We start from the raw sequence: 25,881 nt of genomic DNA on the forward strand, positions 1-25,881 counted from the left end.
AATAAATGATAACTTGAATATGTTTTCTCTCTCTTACCAAGTGGCCATGTCGTCTTAAAAATATACGATGCACCAAAAGTGGGAACAATTTATTGTCCCTAATCTTTCATTATTTTGTGATTTATTTAGAATTTCTTCAAGATTTAAATCTGCAATACATATTGATTTTAAACACCATGGCTCATTTCATAAGTTTCTAAAACTTTGCTATTGCATTAATATTGAATTAAAAAGTGTCTCATCTGTGCCAATAAAAGGAATGGTAGGACTGAAAACTGACAGGTTTGTGAGTTAAAAAATGCTGCTACAGGAATAATTTCATAGTAGAAGAACCATTATTATTCCAGCCCAGATAGTGATTGGTGACTTCAAAGATTTTCTTAAAAAGATGAAATAAAACATTTTAGGTTTTTTTAAAATGTTTTTAATCTTTGTGAAATGTTCTTGCCTGTCTTACTAAAGGCATATTTAATAATATGTTCACACATTTATATACCTCTTGCTCATCCAGTGCATTAAAAAGTACAAGGACATCAAACTCAAAGAGAATCAAAATGTACCCAGAATGCAAAATGGACTACTCGCATAACTACTGAAAGGACAGCTAATAGGAAACATATCTTGAGTGGTATGCAAGTTGGCAGGAACACAGGGAATAATTTAGCAGAACTCCCATTTTGCATGTGGGAATGTTGGACATTATTATCAAGGCACTTTGAATTTCCAAATTCAAACATAATACCAGTAGAAATTTTTCTATAGAACAATCAAAGTTAAAGAAAGAGAGAACTATATATGTGTGTAACATCACTGTCAATCCATGATTACATTTTGCTGGCAGAAAAGGGAACACTAGTGGTCTCACTGAAGTGTTCAAGGTTCTGAAGGAAGGCAGGAATGTAAATATTGTGAACAAAATAATAGATGTCTTGAGTCAATCATGTAGTTTTCAATCTGCCTGCCCCAAATACCCGTTTGTCCCTTTGGAGTACATTGTCTTCAACACGTTATCCAAAACCAGTTGATTGGTTTTTCACAGATTTTCACACAAGATCAACCCCAGTATCTGGATTTGGAACAAATGCCCAGAAAGTCACTTATTCCTTGTCCTTCTCTGTTTTTCTTTTTTCTTTTTCTTGATTGCATTCTGAAAATTTAGAATATATATTTCAGAAATATATGAATCTGAATAAACAATCATTTGCTGCACATACTTTTTCTAACCAAACAGAAAACTCTGTTATTTTTAAGTCATATGAGAAGACCATCATTTTGGGATAACTTTTGTAGCAATTAAGCTCTGTCCATGAATTATTAAGTATACTCATTTTCACTGCCTGGGAGTTGAAAGATTTGCTTTCATTGCATACACCACTGAAAAGAGGTAATTAGAGCATCAAAGGCAGTGAAGCATCTTATTACTTAAAGTTTTGCCTGAAATGTTATCATTTGGCTGTATTGTCCTTTAGCAAGAGCTGACAAATCTTACTTATAGAGGAAACAATTATCTTTTTTAATTATGAGAATAGAATTTTTGCTTTTTCTTCCAGAAATATGATTATGATCTCTGGCTATTTAGAACAGATGGCCAAATTAAAATGTGATCTAAAAATATCACTCCAAAATTGGAGTTTTGTTTGGGTTTCAATTATTTATCTTACATTCAGAAGCATCATTAAGCTAATAAAAATAAAAACTGGTTTTCATTCCATTTCTTTCTGTTATATTCTAGGCTGAGAACTAACCATTGGGTCCTTAGTGCTCTCTGAGCTTTGCTGTTCTCTTGCAGACATTTCATTACCCAACTAGGTAACATCATCATGCTAGAAAGAAGTAGGGTTTGGTTTCTGTTTATATATGTGCTCTGTCAGTATTGATGGCAGTGTTTTTGGTGGTTCCTTGATTAGGTTTTTACTGTTTGTCTGAGTTAGTAGTTCCTTGTTTACTGCTTGATTGTTGGTCTAGTATTAATCTTGGTGCTAATCTCCGCTTATCTAGATGTTGATATCATCTTGATATCAGATTGTTGACAAGGAGGTATTTTGGTCTTTTTGTTTCCTTTTTGAGCTTTTGGTTGTTTCTTTTGAATGGTATGTACATCTCATTTAGCTCTAGATGCCGATTGATGGCTGATTTGTCTGAATGTGTCAGACTTCTAGGAATTCTCTAATGCAGGGCTTTTCAACCTTTTTACCCATTGTACCACTTTTAGGATATGGCAATCAGTCACCTAGCAAGGTGTCAAAAACTTGATGACGCCCCCCAAAAGGAAAAAAGTGATAAAGTACAGGTAGTCCTCGACTTACAACAGTTTGCTCAGTGACTGTTCGAAGTTACAATGGCACTGAAAAAGTGCCCCCCAAGCCACAGCCGAGCAAGACGCCTGCCCACCCGGCGGTGCTCTTCCTCCTGTTCGAGGATTTCATTGTTGTGAGCATTTCTGTTGAGGATTGGCATCAGGGGTGGGGTGGGGGTGTTTGGTTTTTACTCCCCCCGTCTGCTGGGTGGTTGCAGCAGGTTTTGGTCACTTCACATGACCCTGGGACACTGTGACCATCATAAATATGAATGAGTTGCCAAGCATTTGAATGTAAATCACAAGACCCTGGAGAGGCTGCAACATTCCAGTTGATCGGCACTTCTTTTGGGCTCAGCAGAAGTGCCAGGATCAGTGCCGAGCTCCAGCTGGAGCCTGGCGCTGATCCTGGTGCTTCCGCTGAGCCCTGACAGCCCTGCAGCTCCAGCCATCTCTCGCTCAGGCTTGTGCGGTGCTGCCACCGGTTCAGCCCATTCCCCTCCCTCACTACCACTTTTCTAGGATGTTCGCGTACCACCTGTCAGGTGCCAATGTACCATAGGTGGTACCCATACCACTGGTTGAAAAGCCCTGCTCTAATGTTATTGGAATTAGCTTTAATTTAGTATGTTCACAGTTCCCCAGTTGAAATTAAGGTGAAGTCTGTCCATGTGTTCTACAATTAAGGAGTTTTCATCATGTCTTATGACCACTGTTAGTTATGTTCATAGATGCGTTCTGCTAGATATCTGCCTGTTTGTCCTACATAGTGGCTGTTACAGTCCTTACACTGTATGATGTAGATGAACTCATTGTTTAGTGATGGCAATCCCGGTCTCAGTTGCTCTTATTAACTGAAGCTTCAGGAGTGAAGCTTCATTTATGTGGAAGATTACAACCATGAATTTTTCTTTCCTAATTCAGCACTTCCCTATCTGTATTAAAAATTGTTTCATTCTTACATGAAATTTTCTGCCATGTTTCTCACACTCTTCCCATTCTATTCTTTTCCATTTTGGAAGGTCCCCATTTCAAAGGAATCAAGGGAACAGGCAAGATTTAAATCTCCGCAACCTTTTATCCTGGACAAATGTAGGAAGAGTAAGCATACAATATATATGTCTGTATTCTCAGTGTAGAGAAAATTTGTCTCCTATATGGCAGGGAGTAAAAGTGTGTGGATTTATTGTTCATGTAGTCCCTAATCCACTACCAATTTTAGTCCTTAAGGCCAAAAAAAGTACCTGTTTTTCCCCAAAATATTCCAGGCTCTATTACAGACAGTGCCCTACTAATGCTCTATTTCAACTGCCTACAGAATAGTGTTATTTTCAGAAGTGTCTGTTTCTACTTTTTTTTCTATAGCCAATATCTTGTAATGCCCCAAACTCCCTTAAGTGTCTATGAAATCAGAATTATTTGCCCGCATATGTTAAATGTCTGTGGAGATTCTCAGTCATCCAAGTCATGGTTGTCTCATGAAAAAGCACTTTTGGGACAGCGTGTGTTAAAAAAAAACAATACAATATTAAAATTCCATCTCATAATTGATGAGACAGCATGATGGTGGCAGCAGTGAATCTGTCAATTTGAATTTTTAATGCAGTAAATATTGATAAATATACATATAAACTAAAGTTCTTTTGGGGTTTTCCACCATGATTTGGAAAGGCATCCTGAGGAAATTTAAAAACAAAACAAAACTCTGCTCTAGACAAAAGTGAATCAGAAGAGTGTACAGAAGAGTAAGATTGGGAGTGGCCTACACAGTTTGCCTATATATATACCAACCAAACACATTTAAGCCATTGAATTGTACAAACTCTATAAATATGAGTTATGTGTGATCCTCTTAAGATGATATCAATAATTGTACAAATTATCTGGTCATACAAATGTTAATGTTTAAGGGGAAAAAAACCCCATTTCTGCAAATCCTGCAAAGAGTTATCAAGTACAGAATGTACAATCAGACCTTGCTTAGCAACCACTCATTCAGTGACTGTTTGGACTTACAGCAGTGTTGAACAAGGAGACTTATGACCGGTCTTCAAAGTTGTGGCCATTGTGGGATCTCTACAGTCATGAGGTCATAATTTGGGCATTTGGCAACCGGTGCAGAATGATGACTGTCGCAGCATCCCACAGTTGCATAGTTGTCAGTTGCAATGTTCATTGCCTGCTTCCAAGAAGAAAAATCAATGGGGAAGCAAGCAGGAAATCACAAGTCACATCACATGATTTTGCATTTAATGACTGGTTCACTTAATGACTGCAACCAAAATTGCTGTTGTAATTTGAAATGGTCAAGTAATTTTTTCATTTTGCAACTGCATTGCTTAGTAACAGAGCTTCCAGTCCCAAATGAAGATAAGAGCCCGGCAGCACAGTAGTTAAAATACAATATTGCGGGCTCTGCCCACACTCTAGAGTTCGATTCTGATGGGGCCCAAGTTTGACTCAGCATTACCTCCTTCCAAAGTTGTAAAATGAGGACCCAGATTGTTGGGGTCAATATGCTGACATTGTAAACTGCCCAGAAAGTGCTGCAAAGCACTATGGGGCAGTATATATAGTCTAAATGATATTACTATTGCTATTTCAGTAGGAAAATCCTATTCTTTTTATTTGTAGGAATTCCAGTTAAATTGTCAACATTTCTCTACATTCAATTCTTAAAATAGAAATAGAAATAGAAATGGAACGGAATGGAACGGAACGGAACAGAACAGAACAGAATAGAATAGAGTTGGAAGGGATCCTGAAGGTCTTCTAGTCCAACCCCCTGCTCAGGCAGAAAACCCTATACCATTCCAGACAAATGGTTGTGCAATCTGTTCTTTAAAATATCCAGTGTTGGAACATTCACAGCTTCTAGAGGCAAGTTGTTCCACTGATTAATTGTTCTAAATGTCAGGAGATTTCTTCTTATTTTTAGGTTGCTTCTCTCTTTGATTAGTTTCCATTCATTGCTTCTTGTCCTGCCCTCAGGCGCTTTGGAGAATAGCTTGACTCCTTCTTCTTTGTGGCAACCCCTGAGATATTGGAACACTGCTATCATATCACCCCTCGTCCTTCTCTTCATTAAACTAGACATACCCAATTCCAGCAACTGTTCCTTATATATTTTAGCCTCCCGTCCCCTGATCATCTTTGTTGCTCTTCTCTGTACTCTTTCTAAAGTCTCGGCATCTTTTTTACATTGTAGTGATCAAAACTGGATGCAGTATTTCAAGTGTGGCCTTATCAGAGCATTATAAAATGGTATTAACACTTCACATGATCTTGATTCTCTCCCTCTGTTAATGCAGCCTAGCACTGTGTTGGCTTTTTGGGCAGCTGCAGCACACTGTTAGCTCATATTTAAGTGATTGTCCACTAGGACTCCGAGATCCCTCTCACATTTACTACTACTGAGTGAGGTACTACCTATGCTGTACCTGTGCATTTGGTTTTTCTTGCCTAAATGTAGAACCTTACTTTTTCCACCATTGAATTTCATTTTATTAGATAGCGTCCAATGTTCAAGTCTGTCAAGATCCTTCTGTATCTTAAGCCTATCTTCTGGACTGTTGGCTATTCCTGCCAGCTTGGTGTCATCTGCAAATTTGATGAGTTTCTCATTTATCTCCTCATCCAAATCATTGATGAAGATGTTGAAGAGTACTGCACCTAAAACAGAACCTTGGAGTACCCCACTGCATACTTTCCTCCATATAGATGCAGTTCCATTGAGGACTACACACTGAGTATGGTTGGTCAGCCAGTTACGAATCCATATGGTGGTGATGCTGTCTAACCCATATTTTTCTATCTAGTAGTAGGTTGTGGTCTACTTTATCAAATGCTTTACTGAAGTCCAAGTAAATTATATCCACAGCATTCCTCTGGACCACTAATTTTGTCAACCGGTCAAAAAATACAATAAGCTTTGTCTGGCATGATCTGTTTTTTGACAAACCCATGTTGGCTTTTGGTTATGACTTTGTTTGCCTCTAGGTGTTCGCTGACTCATTGCTTGATTATCTTTTCCAGAATCTTCCCAGGTATTGAGGTCAAGCTGATAGGTCTGTAGTTTCCTGGATCCATTTTTTTTTCCTTTTTTGAAGATGGGAACTACATCAACTCTTTTCCAGTCCTCTGGTAGTTCCCCAGTGCTCCAGGATCTTTGAAAGATATAGTTCAGTGGTTCTGAGATCACATCTGCCAGTTCCTTCAGAATCTTGGGGTGTAATCCATCTGGTCCTGGTGATTTGAACTCATCTAGGGTGGACAGGTTCTCACTTACCATTTTCTTCCTGAGTGATGTAGTTCTGGGCCAATCACTGTGTACCTTACCTTTTATTTTAGATTAAATGAATTTTATATAACCAATTATAGCAGATTAAAAAGAATTACATAAATATAAATTTAGCTTAAAAATCCTCAGGCATTTACCATTCTATTTCTATTGGCAGATTTATGTAAATGCTGCAAAATATGCCTGTCTTTTCCCACGATTAAAAGTATATACCATGCTAAAAATATCAGATCATATGCCTGTGTTGGAAACTTAACTACAGCAAAGCACATGTTGTCAAACAAAGAATAAATAGAGATTCCATCTAAACTTCTGAACAATTTTATCTGTCTATGAATCAAGAAGCAAAGAGGAACAGTTTATCCTTTAAGTAGAAATAACCCAGTTATTATTTTTATAGCCACCTAAGCAATTTGTTTTATCTTGGGTTATCAGACAACCGTCTGTGTTATTAGTTAATATAAAAACAGAAAAACTGTGCAATGTGTTCAACGTAATTTACTCCCTAAATCTTTGCTATGTTACTATAGAATTGTAAAAAAAAAAAAAAAAGCCTACTTAAAATAATTTGACATTGCTTTGCTTGGCTATGATTTGGGCAGGTAATAGTTGACATGCAAGCATAATTAATGTAATTTAATCAATTATTTATTTACATTTCCATAAACATAATTTGTGGTGCCTGTATGGACAAATGCTCACCATCCCAATCGGTTTCTAGTAATAATTCATAGTTTTTCCATGGACATGCCAGCAATTATCTTGATGCCTTCCATATACTTGATGTGTTGTCTTCTATTTTGCTCAAATTTGCCAAGCATAATAGGTTTTTCCAGACATCACAACTTATATATTACATGTGAGTTTCTGCTTGTGGATCATTGCGTCAATGGAGCAGGTCACTTTTTATTTCATCCAGAACTGATTATCATTCTTCTTGCATTTCGTAGCATTTCTAGTTACTGTCTCCAAATCCATAATTTGAAGATTTCTTTTGCTTTCTCAGTGTCCAGGTTTCATAGTTTTCTTTTTACTGCTCTAAAAAGCAGTAAAGGGGTGTCAAACTGCCAGCCCATGGGCTGTTTGCATCATAAGGAGGCTGCGCCGACCCCAGCTCCGGCAATGCAAAAAAAGTTGCTATACGTCGTGACACATCACGTGATGTGGCGAATTTGACACCCGTGCTAAAGACTACCATTTTCACAGATCTGGTCACTATTGTAATTGAAATCTCCTTGTAACCAGAGCTTTCTACGGCTTCTCAGAATCTGATAGAAACCCAGTGCAAAGCACCATTTTAGAATGCTTCACATATATTAAACAAATAGGTTGCATTCAGTTTAGATTTCCCTGACAGATTTTACAAGCATAATCTACAACTTGAATATTTGCATTATTCTTCCCTTATGTTATCCATTTTGAGATTGCTTCTTGAAACTCTGTATAGCAGAGTTACTGAACTATTTAATATTATGCCAGATTAGTGTTTTCTGTTTGGAAATGTATAAACTCTGTAATGTTGGCTTAATATATATGTATGATGCTTTGTTTTGAAAACATGCTTTCTAATCTGGAATTGAGTTTGCAGAAACTCCCTCTGTGGCTGAAATTGACAAATGGCTTTTTCTTTTAACTGATAAACTCTGATTTTCCATTATTTTTGGCCCCTAGTAGGGCCATCTATGTTGCATAGACAGGTTTTACTATGTATTGGATTATATAATATAATCCAATGCAGACTTCCCTTGTTCTCTATTAAAATCATAAATCTTTTAATAGTTAGCTCTGTCTAGGTCTTTATAGTTTCTAGCCATTATCTCCAATCTGTGGGTTTTCTTTCCAATTCTCATTCAGAAACTTCCTTTGCAGTCTTTGAAAATACTTCCTGAGAGAAATCAAACTAAGATGTACTCACAGATTATTCTTATCAGGAAAAGTGTTTCTTTTTGTTTCTGCATGTGAACAAGCGATAGAAAGCCATGGCTGAATGCTCTAATAATGTTATGTTTCATTTATCTAAACTTTGTATTGCATCTCTGCCTAGGAGGGTGATGCCTGGTGTACATTGGGCCCTCTGTTATATGGGTTGGGTTCATGCCACCAAGAGGCAGGTTAAAAGTCCCTGAGGACCATTAGCCTCAGGGAAACCACTGCCAGCCCAAAAGTAAAATCTAGCAGTTAAAGCAGGATTCTACTGCACAACAGGGAAGACAGCACAACAAGCAGCCATTTTAATTTTTTGTATAGGCCCAATCTCAATAAGAGGTCTCACGTTCTCCACAACCTATTCATGATGATGGTAGCCTTGTTACATGCTATTCTGGTATTTAATAGCAACAGGCAAGAGTCCAGGGCTAACAAGAATCTGTTTATCTGTTCCAGAGGCTAAATACTAAAGGCAAGGCATGGGATAGCTCTTAAATATCATTCCAAGCATCTCTGTGCGGCTCAACTTCAGATTTCTACTACATCTAACTCTGCCTATTATAGTTCCAATAATGGCATCTGCCCTTACTCTTCCCCTCCCTCCCTCCCTCAGTCCACTTCTATCGCAGATATTGATGTCCAAGACCCAGATATTCATACTTCTTCTGCCAAGAGTCTTACCCCAACCAAATAACTGCACCTAACACCACCAAGTACAACCACCGTCCTCATTATTGGACTGTTGCAAAGTACTCTAAATGGGAACCTTGAAGACCATCAGAACTATAGCTGGTTTAAAAGAGCACAAGCAATAACAGTTGATTTTTTATATACCCATGTGTGATCACTATAAACAAACTCCATTGCTCACCAGTTGGCTTCAAATATAATTTGAAGTGTTGCCTGTTACCTATAAAGTCCTTCATGGGATAAAGCCTAATTATTTAAGAGATCCTCTATCTCCAGTTGTTTCTTCCTATTAGATGTATTCAGGCAGAGTGGATATGCATCAGGTCCCCTCAAATAAATGCTGTCATCTCAGAAAAAGTGCTTAGAAACATACTTTCTCTGTTAGAGTCCATGACTGTTGAAAAAGCCTCTCTCCAGAGATATACACACTTCCCACTCTCATTATTCTCCGGAAGTCTATTATGACCCGCCTTGTTCCCAGGTCTGTGATTAGGGTGTCTCTGCAGTCCCTATTGTGTTTTTATTGCATTTCAAGAAGTGTTTTGGTCTGAGAAGTCAGGAATCATAAGTATTGAACTTATTGTATGACATCCAGTCTTCTTGGAGATGGGTAGCCTTAACAAATCCAATAAAAAAAATAATTTAAATAAAACAAATATGGCCCTACTAGGAGCTCATGCTTTTGCAAGTGTAATTTTTCAAAGCCCTTGGAGTTATATTTCCCATCATGGTAATCCCCAGGGAGATGTTTAAACCACTATTCAAGAACAGATAGATACAATTAAGTAATAAATGAAGAACACTCACTTTTATGAAATAACCAAATTCCATCTAAACATTAAGGCTGTAGTATGTTATGTTTTGTAAAGAAGCAAGCATCTTCCATTACATGGCTATCACAGACACCACTGTTGTTTAGAAGCTGTTTCCCAAGTGGAGAACTATAATTGTTCTGTTCCATGAAGTGGAAAAATGTGTATATAATGTATCTTGAGTGGGCAACTGCTATTTAAGGAGTTATATAAACATATAACAATTATTGTAGATCAGTATATAGCAGGAATACTGTTTAATCATTCATTCACTCACTCACGTACTTACTCACTCACTCTTCCCTATTTTCTGTTTCTTTGAATAATAAATCATGCATACTTTTTTTCTTCCATTATTATTATAGTGGATCTTAGAGCACAATAATACTTTTTTAGAGGTATTTCAGTCAGTCTTTCAGCTGGGACATACTGAAACTACAGTATTGTAGTCACTGGTGAAAGGCCTAAACTGTCAAGAGTGAAAATTTTGCAGCTACACGCCACTCTGTTTTCATCTTGGCATTAGAATAAGGAGGGCAGGGGAGGTGTTATTTTCACATGAATTAGTTTAATGTCAACTTCCAGCTCAAGTATCCAAATAAAAGTCCAGAATTATTTTCATTTCTAAAAATCTTACTGTTTTTACCAGGCCATGTATTCAATAAACAGTAAGATTTTCAGAAATAAAAATAATCCTGGACTTTTACTTGGATACTTGAGTTGGAAGTTGACAAAACTGGAAATGGGTGGAAGAATATAGGGCTGCTAAACTTTCTGGATATTATATCTCATGCCTAAAGTAACAAATCTGATAAACTCAGATTTGGCAGCAATACACCATATTTTAGTTATATTTAATAGTGTAACATGTTCTACCTGAGGCTATCCATGAAAAGTTATTTTTCTTTTAGTTATATAACAATAGTTTAAAAGAAATAAAATGCATGAGCATTGCTTTGTTATTATTTGTGTATTTTAAAAATTAATAAAATATATAATGAAAAAGCATATACAAGTAGTCCTTGACTTACAGCAGTTCATTTAGTGACTGTTAAAAATTACAGTGGCACTGAAAAAAGGGACTTATGAACATTTTTTGTACTTATAACTGTTGCAGCATCCCTGTGATCGTGTGATCAAAATTCATATGCTTGCCAACTGATTCATATTTATGACAGCTGCAGTGTCCTGGGGTCATGTGCTCCCCTTTTTGTGACCTGACAAGAAAAGTCAATGAGGAAGCCAGATTCACTTAATAACTTGTTACTAACTTAACAACTGCAGTTGTTCACTTAACAACTGTAGCAAGAAAGGTCATAAAATGGGGCACTTAACAACTTTCTCACTTAGCAACAGAAATTTTGAGCTCAGTTGTGGCCGTAAGTCAAGGATTAAGTGTAGAAGTTGCAGTTACTGTAGGATAAAATGTGTCAGCTAGGCTACTAACTATTGCAGGTTGCATAAACCTTGTGATGCCTGTACTACATGCCTGACATAATTTAAGGTTTAGTATCTAAAGCCCTAAACAGCTTAGAGCCTATTTATCTAAGGAATGACTCTTCTTTGAACCTTGCTGTTTGTTAAGATCCTCAGCAGAAGCATGGGTCTCTGTGAAGGGACAGGGAAAAGCAATGTGTGATGACATGTATGTAGCACACAACCTATGTACAGCTAATGTACTTGTTTCAGACATTGAGAGTCAAGTATTTAATACTGGCATTTGTGTGATGGCATCATGATTTTCTTTTTTTCCTTTTTTTAATTGAAAAAGTTTTATTAACAATTAACAAAAAAAATTTAAACCTACCCCCACCCCCCCTACCCACCCCCCATTTCCCAGAGCCGAATACAGGGTTATTACAAACATATTAAACAATATCTAATTAAATTTAACAAATTATACAATAACTAAATTCATACTTAACCCTTAACTCCCTTTAAACCTTAATATCATAATATTATAAACAAATCCATTTTAAAACAATTATTATAAAGAACCATAATAACAGTAAATAAACTAAATAATTTCCATTATAAAATGCTATTAATAATAATTATTATTTAAAATTTAATCATAAAATAAATGGAACTTTTTAGTTCCATATTTAATCTGAATATAATCTATCCATCTTCTCCATAACATAATATATCTTTCTTGTGTATGATCCTTTAAATAAGCAGAAATTGTAGCCATTTCTGCTAAATTAGAAACCTCAAGTGTCCATCATGATTTTCTGCAGATGGCTCAGAAAAGCTTTTTCTGCATACGCTCTAGAGAGGTTTCTTGCAAATACTCATGCTTTTGGAAGTTCATCTTTCAAGCATGCAGGAGAAAGCTTTCTCCTGTATGGTTTCTAGACTACTACGTACTCCATTAAGATTGTATTTAATTTTCATTCTCTCTGACTTTAGAAAATGCAACTCTTTGGGCAGATTGTTAATTTTATTGGTAGTGATAATTTATATACGTGTTTATATATGCCATTAGAGTTTTAAATTTTTTGTTAGCTGCCTTGAATGTATCCTGGAGTTGAAAGGTGAGATGTATACTAAATAAAATATAAATAATCCCTTTTTTTTAGAAACAGAGAGTATTTTTTATAAATAATTCAGTAAATGCCTAATTCCTATACATTTATTGTGGAAACATTAACAGAAAGCCCCTGTGAATCATATTCTGTTACCATGTTCTGGACGTGCTATTCAACTCCTTATTTATCTGTTTAATCATACATACATTTAATGGATAGCATGATCCCTCATTAAAAAATGATTCATTGTGTCCAACATTCATTGCAGCCTTTCATATTTCACTCCTTTCCAGATCAGTGTTCATCTACTTTGAAGCCAACTGCACTGGAACAAGTGAGATATATTCCTGCCCAGTGGATTGGGGTTGAATATGTTTTTGTGAATGTGACATCTGAAAGTGTGGAAAGGTGGTGTTTGCCTTCCCTCCTATTCAAAATACTATTTTTATCATCTTGCCTTTCTTTCCACCCTGAATACATGAATACATTCAACTCTGCAGTAAAAATCAAGTGCAGGGCTGCCCAATTTCATGTATCAATATTGCTTGAAATTAATGAACAAATTTGGTTTGGTTGCTATATTTCGAATCACTCTGCAGAGATGTATATTTCTGGGTTCAATGCATCCTCTTTCTTCTCTCTGTGTGCCTCAGCACATGTTGGCGGTTAGGTCACGCAGACTAACTCTTTCCCTTTTCCCTCCTCTCCCTAACAGGTGACCTCATGCATTTGCCACCGTATCTTCGGATGGACTTTTTGTTAAACCGAGGAGTTCCAGGCACTAGCAGAGACTTGGGTTTGGGACAGACCTGCCTGGAACCCCAAAAAAGCCGAACCTTGAAGCGCCCGGCCGTCTTGGAGCCAGTCCCTGTGGAGGCTTCCTCCACGAGAGAAGCACAGTCATGGCAATCTGGTGGCGTAGCAACATTACCTCAGCGAGAAGGAGCTGAGCTAGGACAGGCAGCAAAAATGAGCAGCTCCCAAGAATCCCTCCTGGACTCTCGGAGCCACTTAAAAGGAAACAATCCCTACGCAAAATCTTATACGCTTGTATAACAAAAAGAGAGCATGGCTGGACAGTGGCTGTATATACTTAATAATTATTTAAAAATCCAATCAAAGCTACCTTTTTTATTGAATACCAATATTTATAATTAAAGAAGAAGATTGCCAAAATATTTGGAACAAAAATGCAACTGACAGACAGTGCAAAGACTCTCCTGCTTTTTTTCTGTCTGAGTGTGAGCTTCATCTGAATGGACCTCCTGAATTTTTTAAGAAAAGGGAGTCCACTTTTTTCTGATATTCACAAGCTTTTGTGTTTTTACTGATTTTCTACAAAGTGCATGGGGACTAAATAAAATATTTTAAACTGGGAGTTCCATCACACACAAAATTAAGAAGAAAGAAAACAATTTTAAAAAAAGGAAAGCACTCTATTTGTGAATTTAACAGGGATATTTATTTTAAAAAGGCAAAAAAAGTCTTTTGTCACGTTTTGCACATTTTTTTTAAACTAGCAAATGGGTCATTGATCAGTTTTTTTTCACTGTTAATTAGGATGAGTGCTGTGTGTCAGTGAAGTGGGGAAGGGAAGGGGCATCGATTTGATTTGGCATCTTTTTTCCTTTTATATTGATTTAATGAGACACTTTGCATTTTGTCTATGCGAAATAAAAAGGTCTTCTGCCTTTATCTGTGCATCTGTATTGCCTTTCCTTATTCATAGTATGTTCATTTAGCACAGGTAGTTTCATTTTTGTAGAATTATAAGCTCTATAGACTTGAGTTGAAAAAGTTTTTAATCATTGGGGAAGTTTAAACAAATTTCTGTTTCTGGGACTTTCTTTGTGAGAAGGAAGCCCTTGAATTCTACATTTAAACGATTACAATTATGAGAATGCAGGTACCTTTGATATGGTTGCTTTTGTTCATCTTATATTTGTGGATATGTTTCTTTTCCTGAATCATCATGGCTGGGCAAAGAGCTTGGTCATCTGACATATAACAAGATGAGCTTGATTTTATAGTTATAAAATGTATAATTATTCATCATTTATTTATGTTTTTCTTGTTTTTCCCTCCAATAGACAGTTATGCTAAAAGGAACAGGAAGCAATGTTCTCCTGGGTTACATTGGCTAGGGACTAAAAGAAGAAAATACGTATTTTGTTTTCTTTGCCAGAATATGAAATTGATTATTAAAGCCCAAAGCTACATACATACGTAGGTCTTTGGTTGTTCGGGTTTTCTCCCGTGTAAATTTGGAAGTGTCTTGGCGACGTTTCGACGAAGTCCCATTCATCATCTTCATCATCTTCAGGCACAGCCAACCTCCCAGTCAATCAGAGCACAGCCAAGCCCCTAACCAATCAGAACACACCTCCACCCAATCAGAACACAGCCAAGCTCCCACCCAATCAGTTCATATCCCCACTGGCAGTTAAAAGGAAGAAACAGCTAAGACCACACATTGCTGCTCGAAGCACGAAGCTGAAAACACCAGCCTGAAGATGACGAATGGGACTTCGTCGAAACGTTGCCAAGACACTTCCAATTTTACGCGGGAGAAAACCCGAACAACCAAAGACCTACATACAAACACCCGCGAAAACCTCAGAAAATATATATATATATATATTCAATGATGCAATCTTCGATCTCCAGGAAGAGTATACTCCAGTTATTTATTGTTAAAACAACATTTAAAACAATAAAAACAGTTATATACAAGAATTAAAACAACTTAGCTTTCGCTGGTCCTCTGCCAGCGTCCTCAGAGTGGGGCTTAGGGGGTGGGAAGTTCTTTTTATCCCCTTGCTGATCCAATTGTCTACTCATTGCCCTCGTGACAGGGCCACTCTTCCTGATTGCCTGTGACTGCCTTGCCTGTTCCGCCCTCTCTTTTTTGCACTCTAACATTGTATTTTCCTGCTTTGTCATCCTTGTGCTGTCTCCCCCTCCCTGCGCTGTTATCATTAGCACAGTCTCCAATTCCTCCTCCTTATCCAATGCAAGGTGCCTCCTCCGACTCGGCACTACCCGAATCCTGTTGAGCTGATGATCTGCCTGCCGTTTTTGCATACCATTGCTGGTTTCTATTTCAACTCCCTCCTCCAACCCCCCTCCTCTCCCAGCCTGCCGATTCATGCACCCTTTGTTATCCATTCCTGTCATCCTTCCCTCCCCTTTAATTCTTGTATATAACTGTTTTTATTGTTTTAAATGTTGTTTTAACAATAAATAACTGGAATATACTCTTCCCGGAGATCGAAGATTGCATCATTGAACAATATGCCCGGGATTCATATTTTTATAACTATTAAGGACATATATATATATATATATATATATATATATATGTATTTCTGATTCGGTTTTCGCGGAAGTATTTGTATGTAGGTATATATATATATATATATATTGGTTATTCGGGTTTTCTCCCGCGTAAAATTGGAAGTGTCTTGGCGACGTTTCGATGAAGTCCCATTCGTCATCTTCAGGCTGGTGTTTTCAGCTTTCGAGGAAGTACGAAGCTGAAAACACCAGCCTGAAGATGACGAATGGGACTTCGTCGAAATGTCACCAAGACACTTCCAATTTTACGCAGGAGAAAACCCGAATAACCAAAGACCTACATACATTTCTGAGGTTTTCGCAGGTGTTTGTATGTAGGTCTTTGGTTGTTCGGGTTTTCTCCCGCGTAAAATTGGAAGTGTCTTGGCGACGTTTCGACGAAGTCCCATTCGTCATCTTCAGGCTGGTGTTTTCAGCTTCGTGCTTCGAGCAGCAATGTGTGGTCTTAGCTGTTTCTTCCTTTTAACTGCCAGTGGGGGTATGAACTGATTGGGTGGGAGCTTGGCTGTGTTCTGATTGGGTGGAGGTGTGTTCTGATTGGTTAGGGGCTTGGCTGTGCTCTGATTGGCTGGGGGGTTGGCTGTGCTCTGATTGGCTGAGGGAGTGTTCTGTTTGGGTGGGGCTTTGTTGTGCTCAGGTTAGTCTGAGTTGCAGGGGGATTTAAGATGGTGGGCTGCCTTGCTATTTTTTGGCTTCACGTTCGTGGTCGTGTCTCATCTTCATGGTGGGTGTCAGTTTGCTTCATGTATGGATTGGAGGGGTTTAAAGTGGCTAATGATGCAGCTGTGGTCTGGCTTCTGGTTTGTGGTCGTGCCTCATCATCGGTGTGGCTTTGCGTTTGCTTTTTGTGTGGATGTGTGGTGGTGACATCCTGTGTGGTTTTTGTGAGTGTGGGTCTGGTGTCATTTTTTGTGTTAGGGAGTCATTTGTCAATAAGGGCGGGTTTCCAAATGGCTGGTAGGTGGGAGGTATGATCCCGTTTGTTCCTGCTGTTGGGTGTTTTTCTATCTCGATGGCTTCTCTGATTATTCTGTTATTAAAATGTTCAGTTTTGGCGATAGTTCTGGTATTTTTAAAGTCAATTTCATGTCCTGTGGCTTTAAGGTATTGGACTAGGGAAGATGTTGGTTCCTCTTTTTTGACTGAGTTCTTATGTTCTTCAATGCATGCACTTATTCTTCTGTTGGTTTGTCCGATGTATGTGTTGGGACAAGCAGTGCATGGGATTTCATATATTCCTTTATTTTCTAATTCAATTTTATCTTTGGGGTTTCTTAGGATGGTGGATATTTTTCTGTTTGTGCAGAATGCTGTTTTGATGTTGTGTTTATGGAGGATCTTGCTGATTCTGTCTGTGGTGCCTTTTATGTATGGGAGGAGGGCTTTGCCGTTTTCTTGTTCTCTGTCTTGGATTTTAGTGGGGGTTTCTTTTTGGATTAGGTTTGTAATCTTATTTCTTTGGAATCCATTGGATGTTAGTACATTGGTGAGAGTGTGTAGTTCAGTTTTTAGCTGTTGTTCGTCAGCTAAGCGTTTTGTTCTGGAGATGAGTGTCTTGGCTACAGAGTTGATCTGTGCTGGGTGGTGGTGTGAGAGAGCGTGCAGATAGCGGTTTGTGTGTGTTTTCTTCTGGTAGATGGTATGTCCTAGGGAGCCATTGGATTTCTTGTAGACTAAGACATCCAGAAAGGGAAGTTGGTTATTAGCTTCTGTTTCCATGGTGAACTGTATTTTGGGGTGTAGGCTGTTGAGGTGTGTGAGGAAGTTGTCCAGTTTTTCTTTCCCATGTGGCCAGATTATGAAGGTGTCATCTACGTATCTGAGCCAGAGTTTGGGTTTGTGATCCGATTTTTCTAGAGCTTGGGTTTCAAAGTGTTCCATGTAGAGGTTTGCAATGACAGATGAGAGGTGTGATCCCATGGGTGCTCCTTCTGTTTGTTTGTATTTTTGTATTTGTTTGTATTTTTGTCTGAAGCACGAAGCTGAAAATACCAGCCTGAAGATGACGAATGGGACTTCGCCGAAACGTTGCCAAGACACTTCCAATTTTACGCAGGAGAAAACCTGAATAACCAAAGACCTACATACAAACACCCGCGAAAACCTCAGAAAATACACACACACACACACACACACATATATATATATAGTCATATTAACCAACATGGATGTTTAGAAATAAGTATTTTCTTGAAATAACCAGAAGCCCCTTCTGCACAGATTATTGTATGTGCTCCATAAGAATCTTTGAACAAATGAAACAAGTCTGCTTCACATTGTTCTTGGAAATTACTGGGCAGCTTTGTTTCATGTAACCACTTTAAGAGTGGCTTTCTCAAGTCTTTGTTGAAGTGAAATATCCCTGCAGAGATCTAAACAGCCCTAGTAAAATCTACTTTAGGCCTGAACATGAAGCTTGTTGAAGAAATTAAATACTCATTTCTTTATTTGCCTTTTCTTTCAGGGCTCAAGGCAGTGTACATAGCAACCTTTTTTTTTATTTTTACCACAACAATTCTGAAATGAATTGGGCCAAATGTCAATAATTCAGTGAGCTTCCATACAGAATGGATTTGAATCTGGGTATCCTTGGGCCTAGGTCAAGACTCTAATCAATAGGTTTATTTCCTAAAAATTCCAGATGAAGTATGAAGAAGAAAAATAAAGAAATAATAAAATCGATGCATCTTTAAACCCTTAAATATATCTTGTTATGCTATGATGCCTTATCCAAATAATGGAGTTCAAAGCTGGTTGCCTTTTTGAGGGTTGATCATGCTCTATTTGATATTGCATCACTTCTTGTGAATATTTTATTTAGAGACAGATGGATAAAATAATACCAGTAACAATAAGAACCTCATCATAATGAAAACTGCCAACTTTAAAATCCCTTTATATATCTAAGTTAAATAGTCTTAATCATTTTTTTCTCTGTATGTCAGATGAAATGTAGGATTGCAGTTTAGGCATATAGGGTTACAGTTTAAGTTGTTCATGGAAATACTGGTAAATACTTCAGACTGTTTTCCCTTTCTCTATCCTAATCAAAGAACTTAATTAAGTCAGGGAGATAGGGAGATTGTTTGATTTTGTTTTCTGTATATATTTTTTTACAGAAAAGGAGTACATTCAACAAATCTAGATGTCTGAATTGTGATATCCAATTCCATATAGAGTCTACAAGTCAATAAAATATTACCATCTGTTGAAGACAAACTACATTTTAAACATTTATGTATTTTGATTGCATCAAAAAATTAGGTGACTTTTTATTGTTTATAAATTTCATCATCATAGAATCTTAATTATTAAAATGATTTCAGGAATACATCTAGAGAGCATAAACAAACAACAAAAGATTCTTGTTATTTCACCTGCTGTGTTCCTGCAAAGTCTCAGTATCAAACACCTGGTTACGGCTGTGAGAACGAACTGTAGACTATGAGATAGAGATTAAAAATTCCTATAGCAGCAAGGTTTTTGCTTCAATCTTAACTTTGAAAAATCCTGCATGTGTATGTTGAACAATTTTTTTTGCAGTGTATAAATGCAAAATATCTTTTAGTCAGAATGACTGTTAGAAGTGAGTCTCCGTTTTTCTTTTCACATTGACAATGATCAGATAGTCACATAACCATTCCTATTTTAGCAATTTAAGATTTTTAATTATAATTATACTCATTTTTACCCCATTCGTTTTGTGGCATTTGTTTAATATTTGTTAAACTAAAGTACTGATAATATATAACATTTTAATTTATAACAGGAGACAACTGAGTAGCTATTTGGCATCTTCCAGCCTTAAGATTCTGCTAATCCTATGAATATTTACAAGGACTGGCTTTAAGAGAATAACAAACTAGATGGCTATCAAATGCATCAGACTTTGTACAATGAAAATGTGCATATAGCATGATGAACTTTCCATGGGTAAATGAACTCTTTGGGAATTTATTTTAAAATATATAGGAAGTTAAAAATAGATAATTTTATTTGAAACATAAAATGTAATCTAATTTTAAAACTTTCGAATATCTGGTTAAGATGTTTTTTCTGTTTGTTCTTTATACTATTTTTGCATATTCACTATTAGTTTTCCAGCCAATGTCTTAAACCAGTGCCAGATGCATTTATTAGTCCTCAATAAATGTAGAAGGCTGTCCTGTGTTTCTGACACGGAGCAGTCTTTGGATTTGATGCTAACCTTCAGCTGCAAAGTAAAACATTTTAAAGCACTACTTTTGGAAGTCAGAAAGTATAAATGTCACCTTCTGTACAACATAGTGTTGATCTCTGAAATGTGCCGGCAGATATCAGCAGAATGAAATGAATAGAGGAAACAAATTTGTTTGGGGGTTTTTTGCTGATGTGTATATCTGCAAATGTAGCACATTTAGACACAGAGGTATCATCCATGAAAATCATATATTGTAAAAGATACTCCAAATTAAACAAATAAACTAGATAACAGACAACTGAGGCTTATCCCCTGGAACAGTTCAGTCTAATATTAGATTTGCCGAGATGAAAAATCTGTGGTCCTTACTTCTGGGGGAGGGGGAAACCTCGTGATATTCAGAAAAAAAGTATGATTACAGTAGTGTATCAGAATGAAGATATTCATAAATGTGTTTATAAACCTATTGAATTTATAAACCACATTTATAAGCCACCCAACTCTTAAAAACTCTGACTATTGCAAATGCCTGTCAATTGCAAATTTTACTTGCATTTGAATGCTGCTTGCATGCTACAGAAAAGGATTTGAGACATGTGCGGTGCTTTTTATTATTATTCATATGTAATTGAATGTTTCTTTTATATTCTACATTTTGCCATATAAATGTCTAAATGTAAATGTGACTAGGTCATGTTATAGCTCCCCCAATCAATTTAAAGCTTTCAGTGATATTTGTTATTATTGGCTATAGCATCCTTTTTGACCATCTATGACACTTGAGAATTGAGGCACTGCTATGCAATAATTCTGTTCCTTCTTAAGTGGGCAATTCCAATCAACGATAAACGAGAGGTTGAGTCCTTGGGCAATTCAGTGTTGGGTACTTCAGAGCCCTTTCTTCTATTACAAGTGGTTTAGGTGAATATTATCACTATAAATCTCCACCCAGGCAATGGAGGCTTTGACCTTGCTTCAGTGGAATATGAGAGATCAAAAGGAGTAGAACCAACTAAGTCTGAATACCAACAAGATGAAGTTGATGTTAGGCCTCAGGTACCACATAGGCTCAATCTATTGTTTTTGATAGAATTATGATTCCCCTGAAGGAGCAGATGTACGGTGTGTGTATTTTTGACTTGCAATTCTTGCTATGACCTTTCTTGGACGGGAGGCATTGAAGACAGTGACTTAAGTCAGAAATTTAAATTTCTGAAATTTATTCTGTATGTGGCTGCCCTTGACAATGTCACAGAAGCTACAACTGAACAGAATGTGGCTGCAGGTCTGTCAACTGATACTAGCTGATTTAGAAGTGTTATATCTATACTGTAGAAACTACATTGCTTCTAGCTTCGATTCAAGATATCATTTGTTTCTTATAAATACTTCTTTAGGATTGCAAGACAATAGGTTCAAGCCAAGGTGAAACGTCCCAAAGGATTTTATTGAAAAACATCAAGAAAGTTACAGAAAAAGAAATGGATATCAATACATATTTCTTCAACTTCCATAAATCCCAGAAATAACAGCACACCCCACTACAGTCAGCAATTGTACAGCAACCTTTTCTTTCCAAGACTTTAGGTCTATACCAAGATTCAACTTTCTTAGGGACTTAATACTTTTTAATACTTTTCTAAAGAGTCAGGGTATATAAGCAGTAACACCGGGAAATGGTTTGGTAGCTCACTTTCCCATTGACCTGGTTGCAACTTGAGACCATTGACTTTCTGATAGAGATATTTTTAAGTAAAACAATGTCCCTAAGCAAAACAAAACAAAACAAAACCAAGGATAATCTGGTGATATATCTTGTCAAAAATACTGGGAACTCAGACTTTGCAAACAAATTTGTTATATACAAATTGCCTCAGCTGGCTTAATACCCCTTTCTATACCCTATACGTCCAAAGGTGAAAAGAGCTCCACAACACTATCTTGCTACTCTTTCCCAATGCCAGAATAGTCCTCATGAGGAGATTAGCAGGCAGAGACCCAAAGGAAGGGTTTTTTAATCACAGCCAGCTGACTTTGGAACCCCAGCTCCCCTAGCAGCCAGGAAGATTGCCACCCTGTCAAACTTTTTATAGACTTTGGAAAGTCTATAAAAATGAGGGTCTTTTGAAAGGTCCTTAGTGTGGAGAACATCAGTTAGGCAGAATTCAGTGGTGGAATTTTAAGTATACCCTTAACTAATTACTGTTATTATGTTTTTAAAAATGTAAGTTTCCTAGAGTGTCACAAAAGGCAGCATGCAAATAGCTGCACAAATAATACATTATCCATGTATCAAATTCACTGTATGGAAACCAATTAGACAAGGAATGATCTGCATTTGGTTGGTTAGAGAAATGTCCTAGGAATTCCAAGATGAAATTATTTCACAATAGAGGGTGCACTTTTCAATGGTCTTACAGGTAAACTGGGGGCCTACTGCCTTGTTAGCCATAAAGATTACTTCATGTCTATTTCTTGTTAAAAAAGTAATTGATAATTTTTCTGTCAGTTTAGGAAGCTTATATGGCCTTTTCCCAGCTGCAATTTTCTGTTATTTCTACCATTCCATTAAGTATGTTGGCTCATCTGAGATGATTTATTCTGGACCTCTCTGCAGTTTTTATGAGCACAAACCAAATACCAGGCACAAATGCCTGTTCGGATTTATCCACAAAATGTAAAATCAGTCAAACTCCTGCACGTGATTTGGTCCCCTCATAACTGAATAAGTGCAAGAAGTCCACGTTCTATCTATGGAGATGCCTCTTCTTTTTTAAGAAGTAATGTCCTAGAGGTATCTCCATAAGTAGCCTTTGGTTTTGATAGATAGAAATAGAATTTTGAAAGCATTTTTTTTATCAAATTGAATGAATAAATGCAGGATAATTTCTCTGCCAGGGGTTAGACTAATGCAAACCATACTATGTCTTACCTTTCTTTGGTAGAAATGGAGAACTTTCATCCTCATGTGCTGTACAGCTTTAATTTTGTTCAGCTTCAGATTCCATAAAACTTGTTGATTTTTCTGTGGCTAGAAATAACTTTAATTGGCTTCTTGGGGCTTTTAATGTAGAAATCATTTGCAATGCATGATAACATGCCCTGGGAAAATACTTCATTTCATTGTTCCTCTGCCAATATGATCTAATAATAATAGTTGTACCTTCCACCTTAAAGAGAGTATTTTTATGGACTATTCCAAAGTGACTTCTGTGGTTAGTTTATTAAGGTCTTCTTTGCCAGTAAACGATATTTGAAATATATTTCTCTTGACTTGAAAGACTTTCCAGCACTGGGTAATACAAAAACCAGCTAACAAACCTGAAAACCAAAGCTATTTTCAGGGCAAACTGAAGATTCTTCTTGCTAAGAAAATTCTAGAACACTTGGGGCATTTCTATAAACATTTTTAAAGGTGAAAACAAAGTCAGTTAATGCAGACTTTTTCACAAATAAAATGTTGGAGCAATTGTTGCAGTGTTTGCACTGAGGAAAAAAAAGATAACTTATTCAAATGGCTATAGTTGGGAAGAGGAACCTCTCTTGATCAGATTAGAAATTAAGCTTTTAAAAACACATTTTATTTCCACTTATATTCTGCCTTTACTATGGAGTATTCTTGATTCTTTCCCAAAAGTAACCTTACAGCTGCCATTTGAGAAATGTGAGTGGTGGCTGAACCAAAATCAGTCACTGGGATTTGTGTTTATGAGAAGTGAATTAAGAATTTGAGTCTACATATAAAAAAATTACTTGAACCCCCCCCCCTCAGTTTTACTCAGTAATTCCCAAGCTGGAAGCAAGTGCTCCAAGGCAGCATAAGACGTTTAATCATCCAGATTTATTCCTGAAGCATATAGGAAGAATCCCCAAAGTAGTGACTACTACATATGTTAGTTGCTGATTCATGAAGCTAAGAAGAATTTTATTCACCTACATAATGGCAGTTCTGTCCTCATAGCAACTTGGTTAGACCTTTAAAGTATAAGATTTATTACCCTGAAAATATTTGATCCCTTAGCTGGATCTATTGTAGTGTTAAATGGGTTGGTACTGCCCTAAAAGGAAGGCTGTCTTATGAGGGATCTTACAATAAGCTTGTAAATGCTAGACTTACTTAGCAAATATGTCTCATTACCTAGATGGCAGGAATGACTTAAACTTTAGGCCCATGATTGGTTTTTACTTTCTGCCACTCTGTTGCCAATAGCATGCAAATCAAGATAGCCAATCAGTCAGAAGTCAGCCTTCTCTTTCACCGATCCTACTCCTTGTCAAATAAACTAAAAAGTTATAGCCTGGTTAGGTAAACTGTGACTCTCTTAATTCCCACTATCCTGTTCCACTCACTTCCAATAAACTCTATAACTTTTGACATAGATCCATGATAAAAATAGCATTGAACTATAACAGTGGCACACATATTTTAAATGATATATGCATTTGTATTTTTCAAGTTTGCTAGTTTGAGCTAATAAATCAAAATCAAAGGGTAATACAATTAGTTGCTCTATTTATAGCTTTTACTTTATCATTATGTTTATGGTATTGCTGTGGAAAGCTGAATTCAACCCCAATCAACCTGTTCTGCATTTGTCTCCTGGCCAACTCACTCTACTTCTTCCTTCCTTGATAAATAGAAGTCATTTGAAAGGAAGATCATGGGTGAAACCTAAACTTTTCTTATTCTACAGTGTCACAAAATGTTTGCTTGGTTTATAAATGGTCATGAATGATTTAAGTATTTTTCATGCCAGTATACTACCTATTTCTATTGACAAATATTATTTCAAGGTATCCCACTGTAGTATGTGTGGATAAGAAACGAAGGAGGTTCATTCTATTTCAAATATATTTTGGAGTAAACAACATTGAAAAATTATTTAACAAGACCAGTACAGTTGGATGGGGACAGATCTGGAAAGCTATTTAACAAATGCATATCACATATACAATAATCCAAATACTACATAAAGGAAAATATTTGTAGCTCAGGGTTGACATGAGAGGTCCTTGGTACTCTCTGAGCTTTCTTGCTTTCTTGCAGATGTTTCATTACCCAAACATCAATCACTAGCATTGGTGATGTTACCTAGTTTGGATAATGAAACATCTGCAAGAAAATAAGCAAGCTTAAGAGAGCACCAAGGACCCCCCAAATACTATATCTCATTTATAATGTTTGTGGAAGTTCATATGGCCTTGTTCTCACCCTGCTATTCTTTAAAGTTAATTTTGTGTCTTAAATGGTTGACATTTCGTTTGGCATCATTCTACCTAAAGGGGGAACAAATACCAATAAAACATGTTCATCATGATGCTCTTAACTCCATTGTTTCTGCAGGAATTCATTTACTAATTAACTGTGTTTTGTGTAGAGCACATAGTGCTCTTCCTTGCTGTTGTTCTGTACAGCAACAGCCATTTGAAGTGAAGAAAGGAATCTAGAATTCACTTTGGGGAAGATATGAAGAAGATATCAGTAAAGAAAAAAATGTATTTATATGGTCCAGAGATTGAAGAAAGCATGAGGAAGAAGCCGAAACCCACGCTAATTTTGTTAACTATGAGATGGGACAAAAACTTGGATAGACTTTTAAGTTTCTATTACAATAATAAAACAGCATCCTTGGAATCCCTGAAATGTCTGTTTGTTGACATGGCCTACCTCAAAGGGCAGACATGTAGATTTTGACAACTGACCATCATCACCCAGTTAATATCTGTGGCTGAGGGTGAATTGTAACCTTGTCTCCCTACTCCAACACCTACTGTAAATCTCTACACCA

General features: G+C 36.9%; 1 protein-coding gene and 1 long non-coding RNA gene across 2 annotated transcripts in view; one reads left to right on the plus strand and one right to left on the minus strand.

Moving 5' to 3' along the window:
* DSCAM (DS cell adhesion molecule) overlaps positions 1 to 14,256 on the plus strand; it is a 351,016-nt gene extending 336,760 nt beyond the window's left edge. Inside the window, exon 33 of the mRNA XM_039369292.1 lies at positions 13,271 to 14,256. Within this exon, the coding sequence (XP_039225226.1) occupies positions 13,271 to 13,611 (341 nt within the window). The 3' untranslated portion in view covers positions 13,612 to 14,256. The remainder of the gene's footprint in view (positions 1 to 13,270) is intronic.
* LOC120319940 lies at positions 409 to 23,118 on the minus strand. Its single transcript, XR_005559862.1, has 3 exons — positions 23,025 to 23,118; positions 4,313 to 4,475; positions 409 to 1,147 (listed from the first exon to the last, which is right to left on the minus strand). It is a non-coding gene; the product is annotated as an uncharacterized LOC120319940 (long non-coding RNA).
* Between the last annotated feature and the right edge of the window lie 2,763 nt (positions 23,119 to 25,881).

This window comes from Crotalus tigris, unplaced genomic scaffold (assembly GCF_016545835.1).
Source record: "Crotalus tigris isolate CLP2741 ecotype Arizona unplaced genomic scaffold, ASM1654583v1 scf7180000017601.7605149639:7615979, whole genome shotgun sequence".
Taxonomy (NCBI): Eukaryota; Metazoa; Chordata; class Lepidosauria; order Squamata; family Viperidae; genus Crotalus; species Crotalus tigris.